We start from the raw sequence: 21,977 nt of genomic DNA, 5'->3' as shown, positions 1-21,977 counted from the left end.
GAGAGACATTGCACACACTTTTGTAAATCAAGAAAACCTTTAATAAAAAGGGAAAAAATGAATTTCAATAGAGACAAACGTACACCCTTGTGTGAATTAATAAGCGTATTTTCTATCTTACTCATAATCCTGTTCTCAAAGCAAAAGTCAGTTTGATCATTTTTTATGTTTCAATGATGCAATCATTATGTCAGCAGCTACTGTATTGCATCATATTGTAGAATCCTGTCCAAGTGCTGTAGTGTATGGTGCAATCATTACATCAGCAGCTACAGCATTTCATCAGCTTTTGATCCGACCGCCGTTCAAGATGGATGTGACACCTAGGAAACGTACGAGGATCATAACTCTGCAGGAACACACAACTAAGACATATCGAGAGATTACTTCAGTGGTTTGTGTGAGTTTAGCAACTGTCAGCCGTGTCATCAAGTTGAAGCAGGAAACAGGATCGTTTTCTCCTAAACATAAAGTGTTGTTGTAAGAAGAAAACAACTGCTGGAGATGACGCTTTCTTGCTTTGACAAAGCAAAAAGGATCCCTGCAAGACGAGTGACACACTGAATGCGGATTTGAAGGAGAAAGAAACCCAAATCAGTTCCTCTACAGTTCGCAGGTGCCTTATTTCAGTTGGACGAAAAGCCAGAAGACCTGTCAATAATCAGCTTTTAACCAAAAGAAAGAAAGAAAAGCAGTATAAATGGGCTAAAAAGTACAAGGAATGGACAAAAGACCAGTAGAGAAAAGGATATGTGGGCTATATGCAAAAGTCGTCTCCGTGCAGTAGACTGTACGACTATGGAGAAGCTCATTCAGGCGCTGATTCAAGTGTGGTACAGGGATCCGAAAATCAACAGTGAATGTTTGAAACTAGTAGGCTCCATGCCAAACCGTGTTCAAATGCTACTTAAAAATAGCGGAGGTCATATAAGTTACTAATGTACGTATATGTGAGTTTTGTACATGTACATGTGAATTTTGTACAATAAACTACTAAATTCATCGCTTGTTTCAATTAATTCGCACAAGGCTGTAAGGTTCTGCATTTAGGAAGGAGGAACCAGATACACAAATATAGGATGGGGGACACCTGGCTTACTAGCAGTACATGTGAAAGGGATCTAGGGGCTTTGGTGGACCACAAGCTTAACATGAGTCAACAGTGTGATGCAGCAGCAAAAATCTAATGTTATTCTAGGCTGCATCAACAGAAGTCTAGTGTCCAGATCAAGGGAAGGAATAGTATCACTCTATTCTGCCTTACCCACAGAATCGAGAAAGAGCTATCAATCTGTCAATCCTTTCCGTGTCCGGGCCGGGTGAGCTTTCCCGAGACTCTGGCATGCTAACTAGTTATGCGACCCCCGAGCGGTCGGCGTCTATTCTGCCTTAGTCAGACCACACCTGGAGTGCTGTGTCCAATTCTGGGCGCCACAATTTAAGAAGAAGAAGAAGTTTGGATTTGATATCCCGCTTTATCACTACCCGAAAGAGTCTCAAAGCGGCTAACATTCTCCTTTCCCTTCCTCCCCCACAACAAATACTCTGTGAGGTGAGTGGGGCTGAGAGACTTCAAAGAAGTGTGACTAGCCCAAGGTCACCCAGCAGCTGCATGTGGAGGAGTGGGGACGCGAACCCAGTTCCCCAGATTACAAGTCCACCACTCTTAACCACTACACCACACTGGCTCTCAGAAGGATGTTGACAAGCTGGAACGTGTGCACAGGAGAGCAACCAAGATGATCAAGGGTCTGAAAACCAAGCCTTATGAGGAGCCCTTGAAGGTGCTGGGTATGTTTAGCCTTCAGTTCTATGTACTTTTCAAGGGAGAACAGAGTTAACCACCTCAGGACCAAGGAGGCTGCAAGAGCAGGGAGGGGGTGGAAGGGCTCAGGCTTTTCATTGCACCCATGGACAACGCTGGACTTTCAGCATCAGACGCTGCATGCTTTTCAGCACCCAATATGGGGAGCAAAAGTGGATGAGGGCTATTGCCTTCATGTCCTGCTGAGGGCTCTCCATGGACATTTGCACTAGAAAGGATTTTGGTGTGATTCAGCGGGGCTTTTTCTCATATTCATTTTTATTTCATGAACATTCAGTATGAAATTCTTTCCCAAATATATCAAAACAAAACCAACCACCCAATTTAAAAAAAAACAAACCCTTGATGTAGATCAAGTCAGGCAAAGGTTTCTGCCTGGTGCCTAAAGGTGTATGGTGAACATGGGTGGGGAAGGTCCCCCAAAATATTTTATTGGGGGGGGAGGTTGAATAGAAGTTGGTACCTACGCTTCTTACCCATCATTTCTCTAAACTATTTTAATATTAACAAACATTGACTTCCCTGTTTTGAGATAGAAGCCTTGACAAATAAAGAAGATTCAGAATCTTGGTGTAAATCAGGAATAAAAGGAGAACTAATTTTTATGAGGAGTGAAATTATTCAGGGGTGTTACTCTTCCACTTCCAAGCAGGCACCATGCATTTGGGTGAGTCCTCACTCTCCCAGATGAAGAGAGAGAGGGGGAGAGGGAGAGGGAGAGAATGTACACATACACACTTTGCTTTTCCTAAGGGTCTGGGTAAAAGTTGGATCCAGTACATATTGAGCAGAAAGAGGAAGTAGGAAAGACTATCACCCTTCCAAATTCCTCCTTCAGCTCTATGCACTCTTCAAGGGAGAAAAGAGACCAAGGAGGCAGCAAGAGGGGGGAGGGGCTGAAGGGCTCAGGCTTCCCATCGCACCCATGGGCAACACTGGACTTCCAGGATCAGACACTTCATGCTTTTCAGCACCCAATATTGGGGAGCAATAGTGGGTGAGGTCTATAGTCCTGCCTGAGAGCTTCCCATGGGCATCTGCACTAGTGAGGATTGTGGTGTTAATCTGGCAAGACTGTTCCCGCATACATTTTTATTTCATGAACATAGAATACACATTTGTGGCACAAAATCAGTCTCATACTAGCATAATTCTAATTCTAATTCATAATAAACACACTTCCTCTCATTTGAATGACCCATAAAAAATGCTTAAAGTGATGGACTCATCACAGGGCTAATTGGACAGGATGTCACAACACTTGTTGCTTAATTCTTTTTAATAATAGAGTATATAATAGAGTATATAAAGAGAGAGAGAAAGGTGCTGTTGTCTCTGAGGAAAGCAAAGAGGGCTTAGAGAGAGTTGGATGTAACCAGGCATTGTAGAAAGAATCAAGGAGAAATAGAAGACAGGGGAAAGATGGAGATATGGAAAAAATTTTATTGCTCTGCTGGTGGTTCTTCTGATTCTGCACTTCCTGAAACTGCTCTGGTCACACAGGCATTACCCTCCAGGACCTCTCCAGCTTCCTCTCCTGGGAGGTATATGGCGGACTGGGTTTAAGTTTCGTCCATATACTCTCATTAAGGTACTTGTTTCTTATTATAACTCAGTCTAATGTGTGCAATTGTTTTATCTATTTCCCCCAACCATTAAGATATTCAAGCTTAAACAATAGCCAGGGTTAAGATAGTAAATGCAATGGTCACAATTCAATACACAATTAAGGGTGATGAAACCTCTACATTTATAAATGACTGAATTTAAAATAAAACTGAATTCGATTTATATCATCCAAGGTTCAATTGCAAAAGAATTTTAATTCATGTTCAGGACACCCAGAATTTTTACAAACTACTTGCAGGTGTAATAAGGGCAAGAAAAAAAATAACTAAAAACTTAATATATAAATAAATAAGATCAAATAAAGAAGTCAGAGATTTTTGAATTAATGAAGTGAATTTGTTGATCTGAATTAGTTCATATTAGGCCATGAACGGGTAGCTGTAGCAGCTGCTATGCAGATATAGTTCAAAAGAACAGTGATGGAAGAACTTCAAGCTCTCAAATGTCAGTGGCACCTTGAATAATAATAATAATAATAATAATAATAATAATGATAATAATAATAATAATTTATACCCCACCCATCTGGCTGGGTTTCCCCAGCCACTCTGGGCGGCTTCCACCAGAATATTAAAATACAATAGTCTATTATACATTAAAAGCTTCCCTAAACAGGGCTGCCTTCAGGTGTCTTCTTCTGGTAGTTGTTTTTCTCTTTGACATTTGGTGGGAGGGCGTTCCACAGGGCGGGAGCCACTACCGAGAAGGCCCTCTGCCTGGCTCCCTGTAACTTGGTTTCTCGAGGTGAGGGAAGCACCAGAAGGCCCTCGGCACTGGACCTCAGTGTGCCAGAATGATGAGGGTGTAGACACTCCTTCAGGTATATTGGACCGAGGCCATTTAGGGCTTTAAAGGTCAGCACCAACACTTTGAATTGTGCTCGGAAATGTTTTTTTTATTTTTTTATTAAACAACAAAAACAGAATACACAATAATTTCAAAGCACACATAAAGAAAAAGATACAACCCGCACATAATTTGACGGTATTTAAAAAGAAGGACTAATCCTAAAAGGGGGTTCAGAGGACAAACGGAAAAAGGATAGAAAGAAAATAGAAAAAGGGGGAAGGGGAAGGAAAGATTAGGAAAAGGAAAAAAGAAAAAGAAAAAAAAGGTAGAAAGTCTAGATTAAGGTTACAACTTACAACATTATTACAATACAATTACATACGCTTGACTTCCGTTTACACTCTTTGTTTCTTTATCTTAACCCTTTTTCTCACACAGGTCTTGTTACATCCAATTTGGTCTTCTATTACTTTCTAATAATATGTTGATATTCAATACGTATATAGATTTCACCTTCCTATTGCCAGGAAATTTTGATGTTATTGTACTGGTTTAAGTAGTCAATAAAACCTTCCCATTCCTTTTGTGTCTTTTGATTGAATTTACCTCTCATTCTTCCCGTCATCACCGCTAACTGCATATATTCTGTCATTAAAGCTTGCCAATCATATATTGTGGGGTTATTCTCGTTCTTCCAATTTCTTGCTAAGAGAATTCTGGCCGCTGTAAGGGCATACATTGTTAACATTCTTTTCTCTGATTTAATTTCTGGAGGTAGTATTCCCAGGAGGAAGGTTTCTGGCTTCTTCTTAATAGAGATTTTCAAAAGTTTTTTTAATTCATTATGAACCTTTCCCCAGTATTCCTTGACTATGTCACATTCCCACCACATGTGGAAGTACGTTCCCAAACCACTTTTGCATTTCCAACACAAGGGTGACTGGTTTTTAAACATTTTAGATAGTTTAATTGGGCTATAGTGCCACCTATATGTCATTTTCATGACATTTTCCCTTAAATTGATACAAGCTGTGAATCTCATGTCTTCTTTCCACAGCTTCTCCCATTGTGTCATGAAAATATTGTGCCCAATATCTTGGGCCCACTTTATCATGGCACTTTTTACCAGTTCTTCTTTGGTCTCCCACTCTAATATCAGATCATACATTTTAGAGATATATTTTCCTTTGGATTGAATTAGCTGCATCTCGAATTTGGATGTTTCGTCGTCTTGCAAGGCACCACTGTATTTTCCCCATAAAGGTAAAGATAAAGGTACCCCTGACCGTTAGGTCCAGTCACAGATGACTCTGGGATTGTGGAGCTCATCTCGCTTTATTGGCCGACTGACCGGCATACAGCTTCTGGGTCATGTGGCCAGCACTGGCGAACCAGAGCAGTGCACGAAAATGCCGTTTACCTTCCTGCCGGAGCGGTACCTATTTATCTACTTGCACTTTGACGTGCTTTCGAACTGCTAGGTGGGCAGGAGCTGGGACCGAGCAACGGGAGCTCACCTGGTCGCGGGGATTCAAACCGCTGACCTTCTGTTCGGCAAGCCCTAGGCTCAGTGGCTTAGACCAAAGCACCACCTGCGTCCCCCCTTTTTCCATAATGGCCTTATTAACAACTCACTTTCCACCTTAGCAGTCTGCCTTGAAAATTTGCATCTGTCTTCTTATTAGAGGAGTATATTCTTTCTCACAATCAGAGAGTTTAGTAGTTTCGTTTCAATTTACAATTGGCATTTACACCAAAGGGACAAAGAGTTAAAAGTAATATAAAATGATAATTCTTAAGAATCAGAACATTTATCAGTTTAGAATATTTCTTAGTTGTGAACAATAAAAACATGATATTTGTTTTGTTTTGTTTTCAGCCGGTTAATAATTTCCAAGTAGACAGATCAGCTAAGTTGTAAAATCACAATCTCAAAAGTAATTAAAAGAAGGGAGGTTTAGCTAACCTAATGCTCTGAGAACTAACCTTCAGGGTTATTATGTGGTTTTTGGGCATGGTGGAGGTTCCTTGCTCTCAGTTACTCACTCCATCCAAAAGACTTATTGGTCTCCAACTCCACCATGTCAAGCAGCTTTCTTCAGAGCATCAGAGGTTAATCCCTTTGACCTCCCTATTTTCAAAAAGAGAATGTGAAAACCAAGATTCATATCTTGGCTATAGTTAATAACCACATAATCATCTCTGTCGATGGGGTGTTGACAGTAAACATTTAGTCAGCCATCTTTCTTCATGGAAGTCCCTTAACTGAACTGGGTTTGTGATTTGACTTTACTGCTAGTATTTAACATTATGAGAAAACTCAGGTGATACCTGCAAGTTCACACTTTGTTGCAGAAATTACCACTGTTGATAAAGATAAACCCAACCCCCCTGTTAGCTTTGCTAGGGATAATAGGTGAATCAAAGCAACATTTATTTCATTGGGAAATGATGAACTTTTTGCTGATAAATGCTTGCTTAGAAGAAGCTAAATGTTGACACTGTACAGCAGGGCTATCAATAGACTCGTGATATGCTCAGGTGTGGTCTGTTGTTCTGGCTGAGAAACTGATCTGCCAGGTCAGGGTGGCCAGAACCAAGATAAGTCCATTACCCTTCTACAACACCTGCCATCCATTCATCTACCAAATGAGAAGTGAAATTTGGTCGTGAAGATCTTCCGTGGAAAGATCTAAACTTGTCGACATCACACAAAAGTAAATTTATATCCTTGAAAACAGTGTGGGGGTTTGCTGGTGTTTAAAGTTATGAGAAAAGTCATGTGATATCTGCAACTTCACTCTTTGTTACATAAATGACCACTGTATCAGATACCAGTTTTCTCTTCAAAAATCAAAATGGCAGCGCTGCCGAGAAACCTCACTTTTTGCTGATACAGTACTGTAAAGTACAAGAACTTCTGGGACCACTAGATTTCCACTCTATTTGGGAAAGCCAAAGCTTTTGCATGAATCAGTGATGAAATTTCTGAATAATAAAAGGCAATAGAAAGTGAGGTTCTGATAGGCATGGTGTAAAGCAAGCAATGCTGGCCTGTTTCATAGAAATACCCATGTAATAAACTAAGACAGATTCCGCATCATCTTGTAATTTTTTGCTTTAGAGAGACCAAGCAGCTCTTACATGCAAAGGCATGAAATTCAGTAAACATTGTTTGCTCTGGGATGGCAACTTTTCACATTGATTTCTGTAATTATTTCTCATTGATTTTCCATAGGTATTGTATTATCAAATGGTCACACCTGGAGGCAACAGAGACGCTTTGGTGTAGTTACTATGCGGAAGCTGGGGCTGGGGAAGAAAGGCATGGAGCACCAAGTAGCAGAGGAGGCCCAGCAGCTCGTGGAGGTTTTTGCACGTTCAAAGGGTATGTGATTCTAGGTGATGGTGCTGTTCTGGCATATGGAGATATATTTGTGTACTACCGCTGTACATTTTAGAAAGGCATGTGCTATGTTTTTCTTGGTTCCTAATGGAGATCCCAGCAGTTTCTCTTGGTCACCATGAAATCCCACTCAGTATGAACAGGAGCAGCTGAACTAACATTAGTATAACTTTATTTTGCAGGACAACCGCTTGACCCCTCCATGCACATCAATAATTCAGTCTCCAACGTGATATGTGCTGTGGCTTTTGGGCACCGGTTTGCTCTTGAAGATGAAAGGTTCCAAAAGCTGATGGAAGCCATGGATTTTGGCCTAAAATTTTTATGTACCTTCATTCATGCTGTGAGTAGTCATTTCCATTCCTACTAAGCCAAACAGATCTCCCAAGGGCCTTAATACCACAGATCAGTATTCTGAAATCCATTCTGATAGAGGATAGAGGGTTGGAGAAGTGAGATCAGTTTAAATTAATCCCACAGCCTTATCAATTTCTCATGATTATCACTGAGATATTTTTTTTTAAAAAAGTATGTAGACTTTCTCTACCATAGGAGACTCTTTGGAGGAAAGATGGGATAAAAATGGAACAATGACCTTCAGAACAGGTCATCTAGAGCAGGGGTCAGCAAACTTTTTCAGCAGGGGACCAGTCCACTGTCCCTCAGACCTTGTGGGGGGCTGCACTATATTTTGAAAGGGGGGGGAAATGAACGAATTCCTAAGCCCCACAAATAACCCAGAGATGCATTTTAAATAAAAGGACACATTCTACTCATGTAAATACACACTGATTCCCAGACCGTCCACGACCCGGATTTAGAAGGGCCTTAGGTTCCTACCAATGGCCTAGAGCCCACCAAAGGGAACAGAAGTGAACAAAATAATCTTCTCAAAAAGGGAATTACATAATTTTGTTGCTTTTATGGAAAACTAAATGTGTCTACTCTCTACCGACTTAGCAGTGGCAATTATAATGGTGCCTATGGTGAGGCCCCTGCAGCTACCATCTTGGCTGGATTTTTTTTTAAAAATCATCTTGTCAGGGTACACCACGGTGTTGCTCATTAGTAACGACAGAGTCCTCTTACACCAAAGCTTACTTTATTGTGCATAACTATTTACAGTGCAGAGCTAGCTAAAAACATGACCGCTCAGTCACTTGCAGAATCCGGAAGTGCCCCTCTCCTGTTTCCCGCCTAGCACCAAAGCCTCGGCACCCTGAAGTGATGTCTTCTGTGTCCCCTGACCCCCCGATGCTGCTCTGGCGCCGGAAGCTGCAACTCCCCCTCTGATCGCCTCTGGCTGGCATTGCTGGGTCTCTGCCCAGTATCCCTGACCCTCGGCTCCTCCTCCTCTTCCACGGGAGAGCTCTGGCAATGGGTTTTGAGAGGAGCCAGATGACAGCAGTGGCTGGGGCTCACTGTAGCTGAGCAAGGCCTCCTCTCGAGGAGGTTCCCTACCCTGATCCTCCCTACTAGCAGGATCACCTTCCTTGCTCTCCCGCCCAGGCTCTCCTCATGAGTAGGACCTTCCCGCGGGCTCTCCTCACAAGGAGAAGGCAAATCCCTGACAATCTTTATTAATTTTCCAATAAAAACAGCCAATTAACATATAATCCAATCACAATCCAATTAAAAACAATAAACTAAAATAAAAAGCCAAATTACAGTCCAAATTATTAATTATTAATTTTTCCGGCCTCCCCACAGTCTGGACCTCTGAAGTATATCTCCAATCTTTGTTCCTGCTTTCTTCTGTTATTCTCATATTTTCCACATTCCGATCTTAACACTTTAAAATTCTCCGTCCCTGGTTATTCGATTCTCAATCATTTCAGAAATCATAAATCCTTTCATCCATCAAGTACAGCTTCATTTATATCACCTCCGTAAATCCAAACAATATGATGAGAATATCTTTGAAGTCCGAATTTAAACACCAGGGATGTTGCAGTTCTGCAGGTTTCCCCCCTTAATCTTCTTCAGTCCAGACTAGGTCTGTTTATTGTCCAAATCTAATTATTTTCTCAAACAGATATTCCCAGCTATGGGAGTGACTTTGGAGAGTGCCAGCAGTGTTGTGCTCTGGGACCCAGTGCCCCGCCACTTGCATTTTGTTGCAAATTGGCAATCTTGGGCAATCCACGGGTCATTGAGACAGTCCTCCCCCACCCTCAGGAGTCTGCCAGGGCCAATTACCCCCATATCGACCCTGAATAATTGGCACGGCTGAGGTCCAATCATATGTGAGTCAGCCATTTCCCACCGCCGGAAACAGGAAGCCGGATTTATTTTTTTAAAATGAAAGAGACTTGCAACTCAAGCACTATCCCCATTGCTAAGGAAAGCAGCTCCTTTCTGTATGACCCAACTAAACCCTATTTCCAAACTTAAGTTAAGTTCTCCACATTTCTACATCCATTTTTGATCTTTTTAAAAAAGTTCTCCTGTTGGAGACACAATTTGATCTCAGATGCTTCAACTTCATTTTGATGGACGGTTTCTAGTGTGAGCGACTCTGAGGTTAATGACTGTATACAGTAAATCTTCTTGTAAATACAACTACTGCATGCTGATTATCTAAGCCTGCAGCCTGCCAGTTCCCGACAGCTTGAAGCATCTACACTCTTTGCATCAGATGGCTGGGAGAAGCATTGAGATGACTGAAGAGAAGAGAGCAGCTGGCGGCATGGCTGGAAGGGCAGGGGTGACTGGCACTGAAGCAGATTCCTTCCAGGTACTGTGTCAGGAAATCTGGAACTTATATCACAGCCGAACATTTAGCAGGAGCTTTCAGTGAACAGAGCAAGTAGCTAGCAGAAGAACAACACAGGAGAATATCCAAGTCTCTTGTTGGACCTCCTCCCAAGTTTTCCAGAAAGATCTCGGACTATTGGACTCTCCGAATGGGGTTTCTGTGGTTTATGAAGATTAGGGAAGGGGAAGTCGTGACGATCGGGAGAGAGTGGGTTTTCTCATTAAACTTTTAGAGGGGGGAGCATGACATTGATGATAAGCGAGAACAGAGCCCTGTCTAATCTAGATGCCTAGACGGATCTAGGCATCTAGATTAGACACTATCTAGACGGATAGTGTGTTCAAGGATCCCATGTATGAGGTTGTTATTACCCAGAAGTTACTGAATTTGAAACAAGGAAAAAGATCGGTGGTGGATTATTGGACTGACTTTAACCTATGTGTCTAGCAGCTTAGATGGGAGAAGCTTCTTGCCGCAGAGTACAGGGCTGTATTAAATGAACATATATTGGACAATATAAAGAAGGCTGATCGCCGAATAATTGATGCTTTTGAATTATGGTGCTGGAGGAGACTCTTGAGAGTCCCATAAACTGCAAGAAAATCAAACCTATCCATTCTGAAGGAAATCAGCCCTGAGTGCTCACTGGAAGGACAGATCTTGAAGCTGAGGCTCCAATACTTTGGCCACCTCATGAGAAGAGAAGACACCCTGGAAAAGATCCTGGTGTTGGGAAAGATTGAGGGCACAAGGAGAAGGGGACGACAGAGGACAAGATGGTTGGACACAGTGTTCTTGAAGCTACCAACATGAGTCTGACCAAACTGCGGGAGGCAGTGGAAGACAGGAGTGCCTGGTGTGCTCTGGTCCATGGGGTTACGAAGAGTCAGACACGACTAAATGACTAAACAACAACCATCTGCTATCTTTCCTTTAGGTTTATGAAATGCTCCCATGGCTCATGAAACATCTCCCAGGACCCCACAAGAAGGCCTTGTCCTGCCTGGAGATGCTAGTTTCATTTGCAAAGGAGGAGACAGAGAAACATAAAGAGAATCAGTCTCTGCATGAGCCACAGGATCTCATTGATTACTATCTACTTCAGATGGAGAAAGTAAGTATGCTTTAAAACTGAATACTGCTCATCCAAGGAATCCCTGTTATGAGTGAATACTAATCTCTTGCCAGGGCACCAATACCCCCCCCCTAAATTTCAGCTGAAAATCCAATTGAGTCCCGTCCCCCCCATTCCCTCATAGTCATTTTAATTGCTGAAGTGGGTTGACATCCTTCCATAGGCATCTACTGAAATAGGTAGAAAAGGATAGGTATTTTCATAAGTCCAAATGCGAATGAGTATCTGCTTTGAAATTGTAGACCACTCATCCAAGGAATCATTATATTTACTGTTATAAGCGAATACTTATTTCTTGCTTGGAAACCAGTATCCCCCCCCCTTTTTTTTTTAGTCTCAGTTGAATATGGCATTGAGTTCCCTCCAAATATTTCTCATAGCCATTTAAGTTGCTAAAGTGGGTTGACATCCATCCATAAGTGTCTATAGAAATGATTAAGAAATGTGAGTGGAAAGGAGTGGAAACTTAAGTGTGTTAAGCGGTCTTGCTTTGGAGAATTCCTTCTGTACATAAATTATTTTGGATTGATGTTCATCTCACATTCAAATGTGCACTGAGAAAACAGAAAATCCCAAACAAAATACTCTTAAACTAAACTATGACTTCAAATCCCTGCCTCATCTATATACATATTCTAGAAAGGATAAAAAACATTTTCATCCTTCCCTCTTTGAACAATGCTTATCATGATGACAAACGAATGGTTAAATATGTTTAGTGGTAAGTACCATATTTCACCATAATTGTCACATTTTTATGCCAATTATTCTTTTCCAAAAAGGGGTGTGTGACGGGTATGTGGTGAAAAACCGAGATAAGACCATTATGCAAGGAGACAGCTTTTATTACCGAGCATACTTATGTTTATATTGCTCATTACTGGTTACTGTTTTTGGTGTGATTAGGATGCATGGAATAATCGTGAACAGGTAAAGGTGGTCCAAATCAGGGCAAGGCAAATTCATGCACACTGAGAATGCCCTGTGACTATTATGTGGTGAATGCTTTGGGACTGATTTTAAGGCTTGAAAAAAGGAGCTCGACTATTATGTGGTGTTGACAGTGAAATATGGTAGCACACATTTGGAATATCTGCTGCCAGAGTTTCCGTTGGATCCCCCTCTTAATGACAGTATTGGGTTATTATGCCAACCCACAGATTCTGAAATCTAGCACCAGCAACTACCACTGTAAATACAGGAGAATGTGTGTGGGTTTCTAATCATAACCAGCTATGAAGCACAGGGCCGGCCCACCCATGAGGGCACTGTGGCAGCTGCCTTGGGCAGTGGAATGCCAACAGGATGTATCTCTGGGGGTGTGCTACCTAGTCAGCTGCTAGTGGAGAAGCAAAGGGGACAACTTCTGGCAAGATTTCACCAAAATCTTCCAAGATCTCACCAAGCCCCCTGTTGTTGTTGCCACTTTGTGGGCACTGCTGTGCAACCCAGGTAAGGCAGGCGGCAGCAACAGTAGGGCAGTGGTGGCAGCACCTTCCCACTTCACCTCAGGCAGTGTAAGAGGACACCCCACCCCTCATGAAGCATATGTGGGTGGAATGGTAATAAGTGGGGGAAAGAAGATAAAGTAAGTGCTGAAGAACAGGTTGTAATGTGGGTAAATGACATTTCACTCAGGGTCTTGTGAAAGAACAATGTTAAACAACAACTGACGACCTCCTTCTACCGGTCCACAATAGAAAGTGTCCTCTCATATTGTACCACAGTGTGGTACGTTGGCTTGACAGCCACGGACAGAAATTCTCTAAAGAGGGTGGTGAACACAGCAAATGATATCAATGAGTATCCCCTGAGCCCACTAGATGACATTGCAAGGGATCGTTGCCTTAGGAGAGGGAGAAAAATTATCAGGGGTAATTCACACCCTGGCCAGCACCTCTTTAATCTTCTACCCTCAGGCAGGAGATATAGAAGTATAATCAGTCATACCAACAGGCTAAAAAACAGTTTCTATCCGTGGGCTGTTAGGCTACTGAATGGAAAATAATATAATGCAACTGACTTTTGGGGTTGGTGTGTTGTGCGACAAAAACAAAGAGTGCAATGAGATTGAGTGTTTGTGGGGGTAGGGAAGCTCGGTTAATTTCATTGTACACAGGTTGTACATTGACAATAAATGTATTATTATTATTATTATTATTATTATTATTATTATTATTAACTTTCCCCATTTTCAACACCAGAGCAAGAATGACCCAGAGTCCACCTATGATGAAGAAAATATTGCTCATTGTATTTCTGACCTATTTGTAGCAGGATCAGACACAATCACATGTTCTCTGAAATGGGCACTTCTCCTCCTGGCAAGTTATCCAGACGTCCAAGGTATCTTGAAGAAAGACCTGTGCAATGGGATCCAGGGCTTCCCTTGATCACTAGGGTGGAGCATAATTCTTTAAAGGTTTCATTTCAGAAAGAGTTAAAAGTGAATTTATGATGTTGAAGGCAAACCTTATTGAAATAAGCTAAATGTTTTTGACTTACATGTCTGGAAAGATCAGTTTTTCCCACCAATATTGTCCTACATATTTTCTGGAACCTAAAATCAAGATCAATAGAAGCAAAAATGGAAAATGCCTAGAATGCCCTCTCCCCATAGGATGTTTCCAATCTATGATTACAAGGACAGGAAGAGATGTGGGTCTGAATGTGTGGTGGAATTGGGATTGGAGTGGTTTGGGGCAGTGGATGGGACTCCATTGTGAAACTAAAGTGAGCCAATGAAAGGTTTTCTGAAGAAATGGTTTAGTGTAGCAATGGCAACGCAGTGGTGATGAGTCAGTCACTCACCTGCAGTCTAAGGCACCTCTTAGGGGTGTTGCGAGCATGATAAGCAGGGACTGGGGGAAACCATGAACCTTGCCCTAAATTAATTGAATGAGCAGAATAGTCATGTAACAAAATGTCTCTAAGACGTTTATAGTTGGACATGAGTTTAATGGCAATGATCCGCCATTTGTAATCATGGAAGCCTACAATTGTAGGGTTGGAAGGAACACCAAGGGTCTTCTAATACAACCCCCGGCAATGCAGGAATCTCAAAACATGCTTCCCCATCCAGTTTGAAACCATACCACAACCTGCTTAGCTTTTCCAATCTACTAGCAGTTTCTTGATTCAACAAATGTACAAGAATGTTCCTGATGTGAAATAAGTGATTGAGCCTCATTCCTCCCTCTCTGTGCTCCACTAGATGAGAGACATGGGTGGCGCTGTGGTCTAAACAACTGAGCTTCTTGGGCTTGCTGATTACAAGGTTGGCAGTTCGAATCCCCACAATGGGTTGATCTGCCACTGCTGTGTCCTAACTTCTGCCAATGAAGCAGTTTGAAAGCACGCCCGTGCAAGTAGATAAATAGGTATCGCTGTGGTGGGAAGGTAACTGGCATTTCCATGTGCTCTGGCAATCGTCCCAGTGTCCCGTTGCACCAGATCTAGATTGGGGAAGAAGCATATACCCTGACAAGCTCCTTGGAGAAAAAGGTGACCTATAAATGTAAGAAACTGGGACTCATTCACAAAGATTTATTGAATGTGTTCAAGGGAAATAAATGTCCATCTGAAATAAAATGCAGTATTCAAAATAAACCTTCTTTTTCCATCATTTTCTTCAGATAAAGTCCACAAGGAGATAGAAGATGCTTTAGGTTCTTCTCACTCAATCTGCTATCAGGATAAGAAGGAATTACCCTACACCAATGCTGTGATTCATGAAATACAGCGCTTTAGATCTATTGTTCTTTTTGGGATCCCTAGGCAATGTACAAAGGATGTGAAGCTGTGTGGTTTTCTCATTCCCAAGGTATAAAAGTATGATACAGCTGCACTCCTGTAGCCCAAGAGCAAAGAGCAGCAGAAGGTTGCATATTGAGAGATGCAGCCAGCCATACAGGAACTTCCTGTCTAGTCAAAAATCTGAAGGGCAAGAGCAGGAACTCCACCTGCAGACATGTTTCACCATTGGCAAGTGCCATTCCACAGGGCATTTGGGGCAGGGGAGGAGCATGTAGTGGCCAGAGGTCTCAGCCTGGCTGTGAGCTTTCATTTTAAAAGAGGTGGGGGGAAGGCCTTCCTGAGTACCTGCCTGTACAGAAAGTTTTTTAAGTTGATGAATAAAAAGCCACACCCCCCCCAACAAAATGTTTTAATTCAGATTGGCCTCTGCAACGATTAGTCCTGAGACAGTTCGGGAAAATCCAGAAATGTATTGATCTGAATGCATTCCAATTCAATTGTTTCTTATTTGCAGGGGACTATTATTTTCCCTAATCTGCGCTCTGTTCTTCTTGATCCGACACGATGGGAGACACCTGCAGAGTTCAACCCAAATCATTTCTTGGACAAGGATGGACAATTTGTGAACAGAGCAGAATATCTGCCATTTGGTGCAGGTAAATGCAGAAGACCAAGCTATATTGTGATCTGTAGATGTGCTTATTGTTTTGCTTTCAGGAAATGACATCATCATCAGCACATGAGGGAGTGGGCCAGAGCAGAAGCAGCGTCTTTCTGGCTGGAGTGGGGCAAGGCAGTGGCAAGTTAAGGGGATCTCTGGGTTGGTGGCCTGGGCTTATCTGACTCACTGCTGCACTTCAGCACGCCAACTTGTTGGTGCCTTAACACAAAGTCCTCCCCCCTTACATACAGGTGTAGGGCTAAGCCTCCACTGAATTTTAAGACCCTATCTATATTGCTCTTAAGAAAAGTTATTTAGCAGAAAAGTAAAATAATAATACTAATACTAATACTAATAATAATAATAATAAAGTTTCCCCCCACATTGTTTCCAACACTTACAGAAAGTCCCTATGCATAGTAAAGTTCACCACAGGCAGGATGGACCTCCTTTTTTCATCCCACCATCTTGCCAAATTAAATCCAAATCTCTTTTTCTTTAGGTATCCTTTCTTTAGCTTTTAATTTTCAGTGGAATTATCTCTTTTTACAATTCAGAGCCTGAGACTTTTCATCACAAGGTAGCGATGGATCCTAGCACTTACGACTTGATCTCGTCCTCTCCCCCTGCACTTTTCAGAGTGGGTGGGGGACAAGAGAGCTTACTGAGACTGCAGCCAGACCCCCCAGCACCCAAAAGAGTATTTTGGGGTTTTCCAGGGGTGAACAGAGCCAGTGTGGTGTAGTGGTTAAGAGCGGTAGACTCGTAATCTGGGGAAATCCAAACTTCTTCTTCTTCTTCTTCCTTCCCCTAAAACCATTGCAGCAATCAAATATGTCCCAGAGAACTAGCCTCACACTCAACAGCCATTCGCAAAAATCCAGAAGTCCTCCAAAGTCTAAGCTTAACCCTTATTCTGTGCACAGAAAAGTGAGCCCTCCCATCTCTCACTTGGAAGCTACCGCTTCTTCCCCTGGCTTCTAGCCCTGGGATATCCTCTTTACCCTGCCCCTCACACAGGGCACTTGATCTTCAGTTCATCCCCTTCCTGATTGTATGAGCAATAGAAGATAGGGAACTTCAAATTATAGAACAAAACATAACAAGAACAAAGAAAGGTTAGCACTGACCAGGCTGGGAAATTGACAGCAGCCTTGATAATTTCCCTATCCTAACTATTTCTAGTTTGCCAAAGTGTTATGTGGAATGTTTATAGCAACAAAACAATGAACATGGGAAAGTAAATTATTGCTCACTTGCTGCTTTGTCTCCTCCTCAGGATCTCGTGCATGTTTGGGAATGCAGCTGGCAAAGACTGAAATATTTATCTTCCTGACCAGCCTGCTGAGGGCATTCAGCTTTCAGATGCCAGAAGGAGTCAAAGAACTCAATAAAGAGCCTATAATAGGGATTACAACACATCCCCATCCTTATAAAATCTGTGCAGTTCCACGCTGCAACACATAAGAAAATAGGAAAATATTAGGGGCTGCACCCCTGCTTCCTCAGTGACCCCTTTGCCACTTCTGCCACCTGAACCCACTAGCATTTCCCCTTCCCTTCCCATCTCATCCCATGCAACTACTGAGGTCTCTTTTCACCTATGTAGCTCCATTTCTGAAGCCCTCATACAGGGAATCCATTTCAATACTGGCCTGAGTGCTGGAGGAGAGAGTACGCTTTGCACGCTCACAGGCGGTGCGGAGTCTTCGAACAGCTCACTTGTTTTCACTGATGTCCTTCTTGTGTATGTGCTTGAATTCAGCAATGAAATGGTTGACCATTCTGTTGTCAAAGTCTTCCCCACCCAAGTGGGTGTCACCTGCAGTTTACTTTACTTCATGGTCTGCCAGCATCATTCACCACAGTGAAAAGCCAGTGCTTCATATCAGACTGGATAACAGCATCATCAAATCTACGGCCGATCAGACGCTTTGCGTCAAAGACAGTGTTGGTGGGGTTCATTGCCACCTGGTTCTTGGCAGCGTCACCAATAAGCCTCTCTGTGTCAGTGAAAGCAACATAGCTGGGAGTGGTCCTGTTACCCTTGTCATTCATTTCTGAAGCCACTTCTCTCTTATCTTCTGCAGCTCTGCTTTGCATCCATTTCCCCCTTCACCCCATCTCCTCCTTTTCTTCAGGCCCTTTCATGCCCCTGCTTTCATCTTCATCCCTACCCCCATGCCTCCTTACTCCCTCCATTTTGGCAGCTTCCTTTGCAACCCCATTCTTGCCCTCACTCCCTTTTCCCCACCACCTCCCCCCTACTTTTCTCAAATCTCCCTTACACACACATTCCCTCACCTCCTCCTCTCTCCCTCTTCTGCAACCCCCTTTCAACACACACCCCATGCTGAGTTGTGTTATTGTATAAGATGAGTAGACTCCTAAGAGCAAAACTGTCAGCTTCTCCAGCTGAAGAAGGTTAAGTTCCTTTGATGGATACTGTACATGTATAGGCATTTGCTTGTTAATAAAATATATATTCTAAATCACTACATTGAACCTGGAACTTCATGTTGAAGGCAACACATGGTATCAGGAGTGAAATACATTGTGTGGGGGCACTATGGAATATATGAAGGCTTCACATGCTTTATCACAGCTAAGCAATGGAAGAGGGTGAAGTTTAAAACAGATGCTCCCCTGACTTCCACTAACCCTTTCCTTCAATGGCAGAAGTTTGAGTAAAATGGAGATGAAAGAAAACTGAGATAATGGTGGCTTTCTAGCAAACCCTAGAATAATGGAGGGATGGAGGAACACCGAACAATATATATATATATATATATATATATATATATATATATATATATATATATATATCCTTTTAACAAAGAGAAACATCAGAGATGGCTACAATACAGAAGTAACCACCAAAAAGCTAAAAAACAGAAGAATAGGGGCTTCCGGTTTTGACCGTGAACTGAGGAAGGAGTGAGGGACCAGCTCGGAAGAGAGGTCTTGAGCTTTGCAGGCATAAAGAGACTCACTAGGGCTCCGTGAGTCTCGAAACCCAAAGGGGTATAATCTTTGGGGACAGGAGGAGGACCCAGCTGCGTTTGGAGCATCTCTCCTGCTCGGAAACCAGACCTGGCAAGTATGAGGGTCTGGCAGGAGTAGGATTGTAGACAGAAATGCTGGGGGTTCATACTTACCTGCAAGGTGCTTCCACAAACTCCAACAGGGAAGCGGTGAAGCATTCCGTAATAAAAAAACTAATTATTGGATTTTTAGAGGAGAAAAGAGCTCTAAATTGGTACAATAACCTTTGTAGACAACTCTGGAAACCGGGAGAGACTGAGCTACAAACATTTCAGAAATTCTTCCTAAAGCAGTCTGCTAAAATGGCGCCTGAGTAAAAACGCTAGTGAAAGCTAGAAAGCAGATTCGTCAAACTCTACTGAAAAGGGGCGGGGGGATTGAAAAAAATGGAAAAGGTAAATTTCCTGGGGAAAAGACTTGGAGTAAGTCTACAGAAAATAGATGAATTTCGAATATAGAAATAAAAAGAGGTTTTGACTAAATAGAATAAGAACTACCGGTAGGCCCCTTTGGACGGAATCTACCTACCAGAACAACACAGGAGGTTTACCTAACTGGCTTCCAAGTGTCGCCTGAGTAAAAACACTAGTGAAAGCTAGAAAGCAGATTCATCAAACTCCATTGAAAAAGGGGGGGGGGGGACTGGAGAAAAGAAAAAGCCAAATTTCCAGGAAAAAGACTTGGAGTAAGTCTTCAGAAAACAGATGAACTTTGAACATTGAAATAAAAAAGGCTCTGATTAAACAAAATAAGAACTACCGACAGGACTCTTTGGATGGAATCTACCTACTAGAACAACACAGGAGGTTCACCTAACCGTCTTCCATGTGATATATTCCACGATATACACGGTGAAAGAATACAGGGACTCAACGGGCAAATAAAGTAAAATTGCACTGCGCTGGTTAATACATTACAGATAGTTGTAAACACGGCTGGTGTTGGAAGTGAAAAGCTCCAGAATTTTATTGATATACAGAGAAGAACTTTAACCAGTGGAAGAGGAGAAAGAACTAAATGCTAGGGTGAGAAGTAACAAGGAAAAGAACTTTTTCCATTAAGCGTGTGGGGGTTATATATTACTTCTGGCTCTAGAAACCCTGTATTCTTGTAACTAGTGTAACTAATGCAATTAACTGATTTAAGGTTAATTAAGATATATAAAGAGAACTTGAAAGCTGAGAAGGGAAGGGAACAAAGACAGAGTGTGACCTCTAGAGGGGAGCAGGTGTATAATAAGCATTAAGAGTATTTAGAGTATTATAGAGCAGATTAAAGGAGCTGAGTGCAAACATGTCTCAGAAAGGAGTTAAAGTGCCAATCTTGGGTTAAAGAAGATTATGTAATAGAGGGAGAGAGTGATTTAGCGAAAATCCTAACAAAAATAAGAGAAATAAGAAAAGAGAATTTAGAAATAAGAAAAGAAGTAAGAGAAAGTGAAAAGAACTTGGGAGAGAAGATAGTCGAGGTAGCAAATGAATTATCAGGACAAATAAAAGATTTAAAAAGCAAAATACAGACAGTTGAGGAACAGATGAAGAAGGTTCAAAAGGAGGTGAAGGAAAACAAGAAAGAAGGTGGGAAATGAAAGAACGGATAGAAGAACTGCCTAAAATACAGGAAAGTACGCTGGATAATTTGGCTTTTTTAGAAATGAGCCAAAAATCATGTAATTTGAAAATTAGGGGACCGTCAGAAATGGAGGGAGAAAACCTAAGGGGAAGATTAATCTCTGAGCTAAAATATTGGGGATGAGGGAAGAAGCTATAGAACAGAATATCAACGTTTTTAGAATAAAACCTGAACAATTTCAGTCAAAACAAAAGAGGAAAAAATACCAGGGAAACTGTTTGATAACTCTCAATAGAACAAAGGGACACAATTCTGAGGGAATGCAGAGAACAAGATTGGATCATTGAAGGGAAAATAGTTCTGCTACACAAAGATGTTCCCAATCGGTTTTTATGCAAGGGAAATAGCTGTAAAGATTTTACTAGGAATTTGATGCCTAATAATATAAGGTTTAGATGGGAATACCCAGAAGGGATTTCCTTCTACTATAAAGACAAGAAATTTAAAATTAATTCTGAGTTAGAACTGAAGAAATTCACAAGAAAATATAAGGAATTAGGTAAGCCGGAAAGAGGAGACCCAGAAGGGGAAGAAGATAAGGACGAAAAAGAGCAGGATATTAGTGAGGGAGAGATCTAAGATAAGAGTAACATAATAAAATATATTTAAATAAGCAGTAAGATGGTGGTTAAACTAATTTCTTGGAATATAAAGGGAATGAATGATAAGGCTAAAATAAACCGAATTGCGCATGTACTGATAAAAATGAATGCAGACATAATTTGTCCACAAGAGACACATGTAACAAGAAAACATAACAGAGTTCTAAAAAACAAGAGACTTGGAAATGTATTTACCTCTTCAGATGTACGGAAAAAGAGGGGTGTTGTGTTATGTGTAAGAGATAAATATAAAGCCCAACAACTTTTTAAAGACGAGGAGGGGAGAATTTTAGGCGTACAGATATAATTAGAGGGGGGATCTATATTCGTTGTAGGTGAGTATGCGCCGAATGACAGAAAAGTGGAATTCTGTAAGAAATTAGATGAAATCCCGACAGAATATATAGATTGTAAGTTGGTTATGATAGGTGATTTCAATGGTGTAACATAAACTGAAATGGACAGATCAAAAAAGGGAGAAAAAACAATTCAAGGGAAATTACCAAAAGCTTTTGACTTATTAATAGAAAATCACGAACTTATTGATGTATGGAGGACTAGAAACCCAGTGACTAAACGGTTCACTTTCTTCTCTAAACCGAATCAGAGCTGGAGTAGGCTAGATCAAATGTGGATCTCCAAGATATTAACACCAAGGGTGACAAAGGGAAAGATATTACCAAAATCTCTGTCGGACCACAACGCAATATCTGTGACGTGGAATTTGAAAGAACAGGGC

At 41.7% G+C, this 21,977-nt stretch overlaps 1 protein-coding gene across 1 annotated transcript; it reads left to right on the top strand.

The window, feature by feature from the left end:
* The first annotated feature begins 7,482 nt into the window (after positions 1-7,482).
* LOC117047548 (cytochrome P450 2J2-like) lies at positions 7,483-17,460 on the top strand. Its single transcript, XM_033150825.1, has 7 exons — positions 7,483-7,631; positions 7,832-7,992; positions 11,345-11,522; positions 13,742-13,888; positions 15,178-15,365; positions 15,813-15,954; positions 17,239-17,460. The coding sequence occupies exons 1-7, from the start codon at positions 7,541-7,543 to the stop codon at positions 17,424-17,426; spliced, it is 1,095 nt and encodes a 364-aa protein (XP_033006716.1). The 5' UTR covers positions 7,483-7,540; the 3' UTR covers positions 17,427-17,460.
* Positions 17,461-21,977: the final 4,517 nt, after the last annotated feature.

Source organism: Lacerta agilis, chromosome 5, assembly GCF_009819535.1.
Source record: "Lacerta agilis isolate rLacAgi1 chromosome 5, rLacAgi1.pri, whole genome shotgun sequence".
Classification (NCBI taxonomy): Eukaryota; Metazoa; Chordata; class Lepidosauria; order Squamata; family Lacertidae; genus Lacerta; species Lacerta agilis.
The sequence above is the reverse complement of the archived record's forward strand: the minus strand, read 5'-3'. Positions and strand labels throughout refer to the sequence as shown.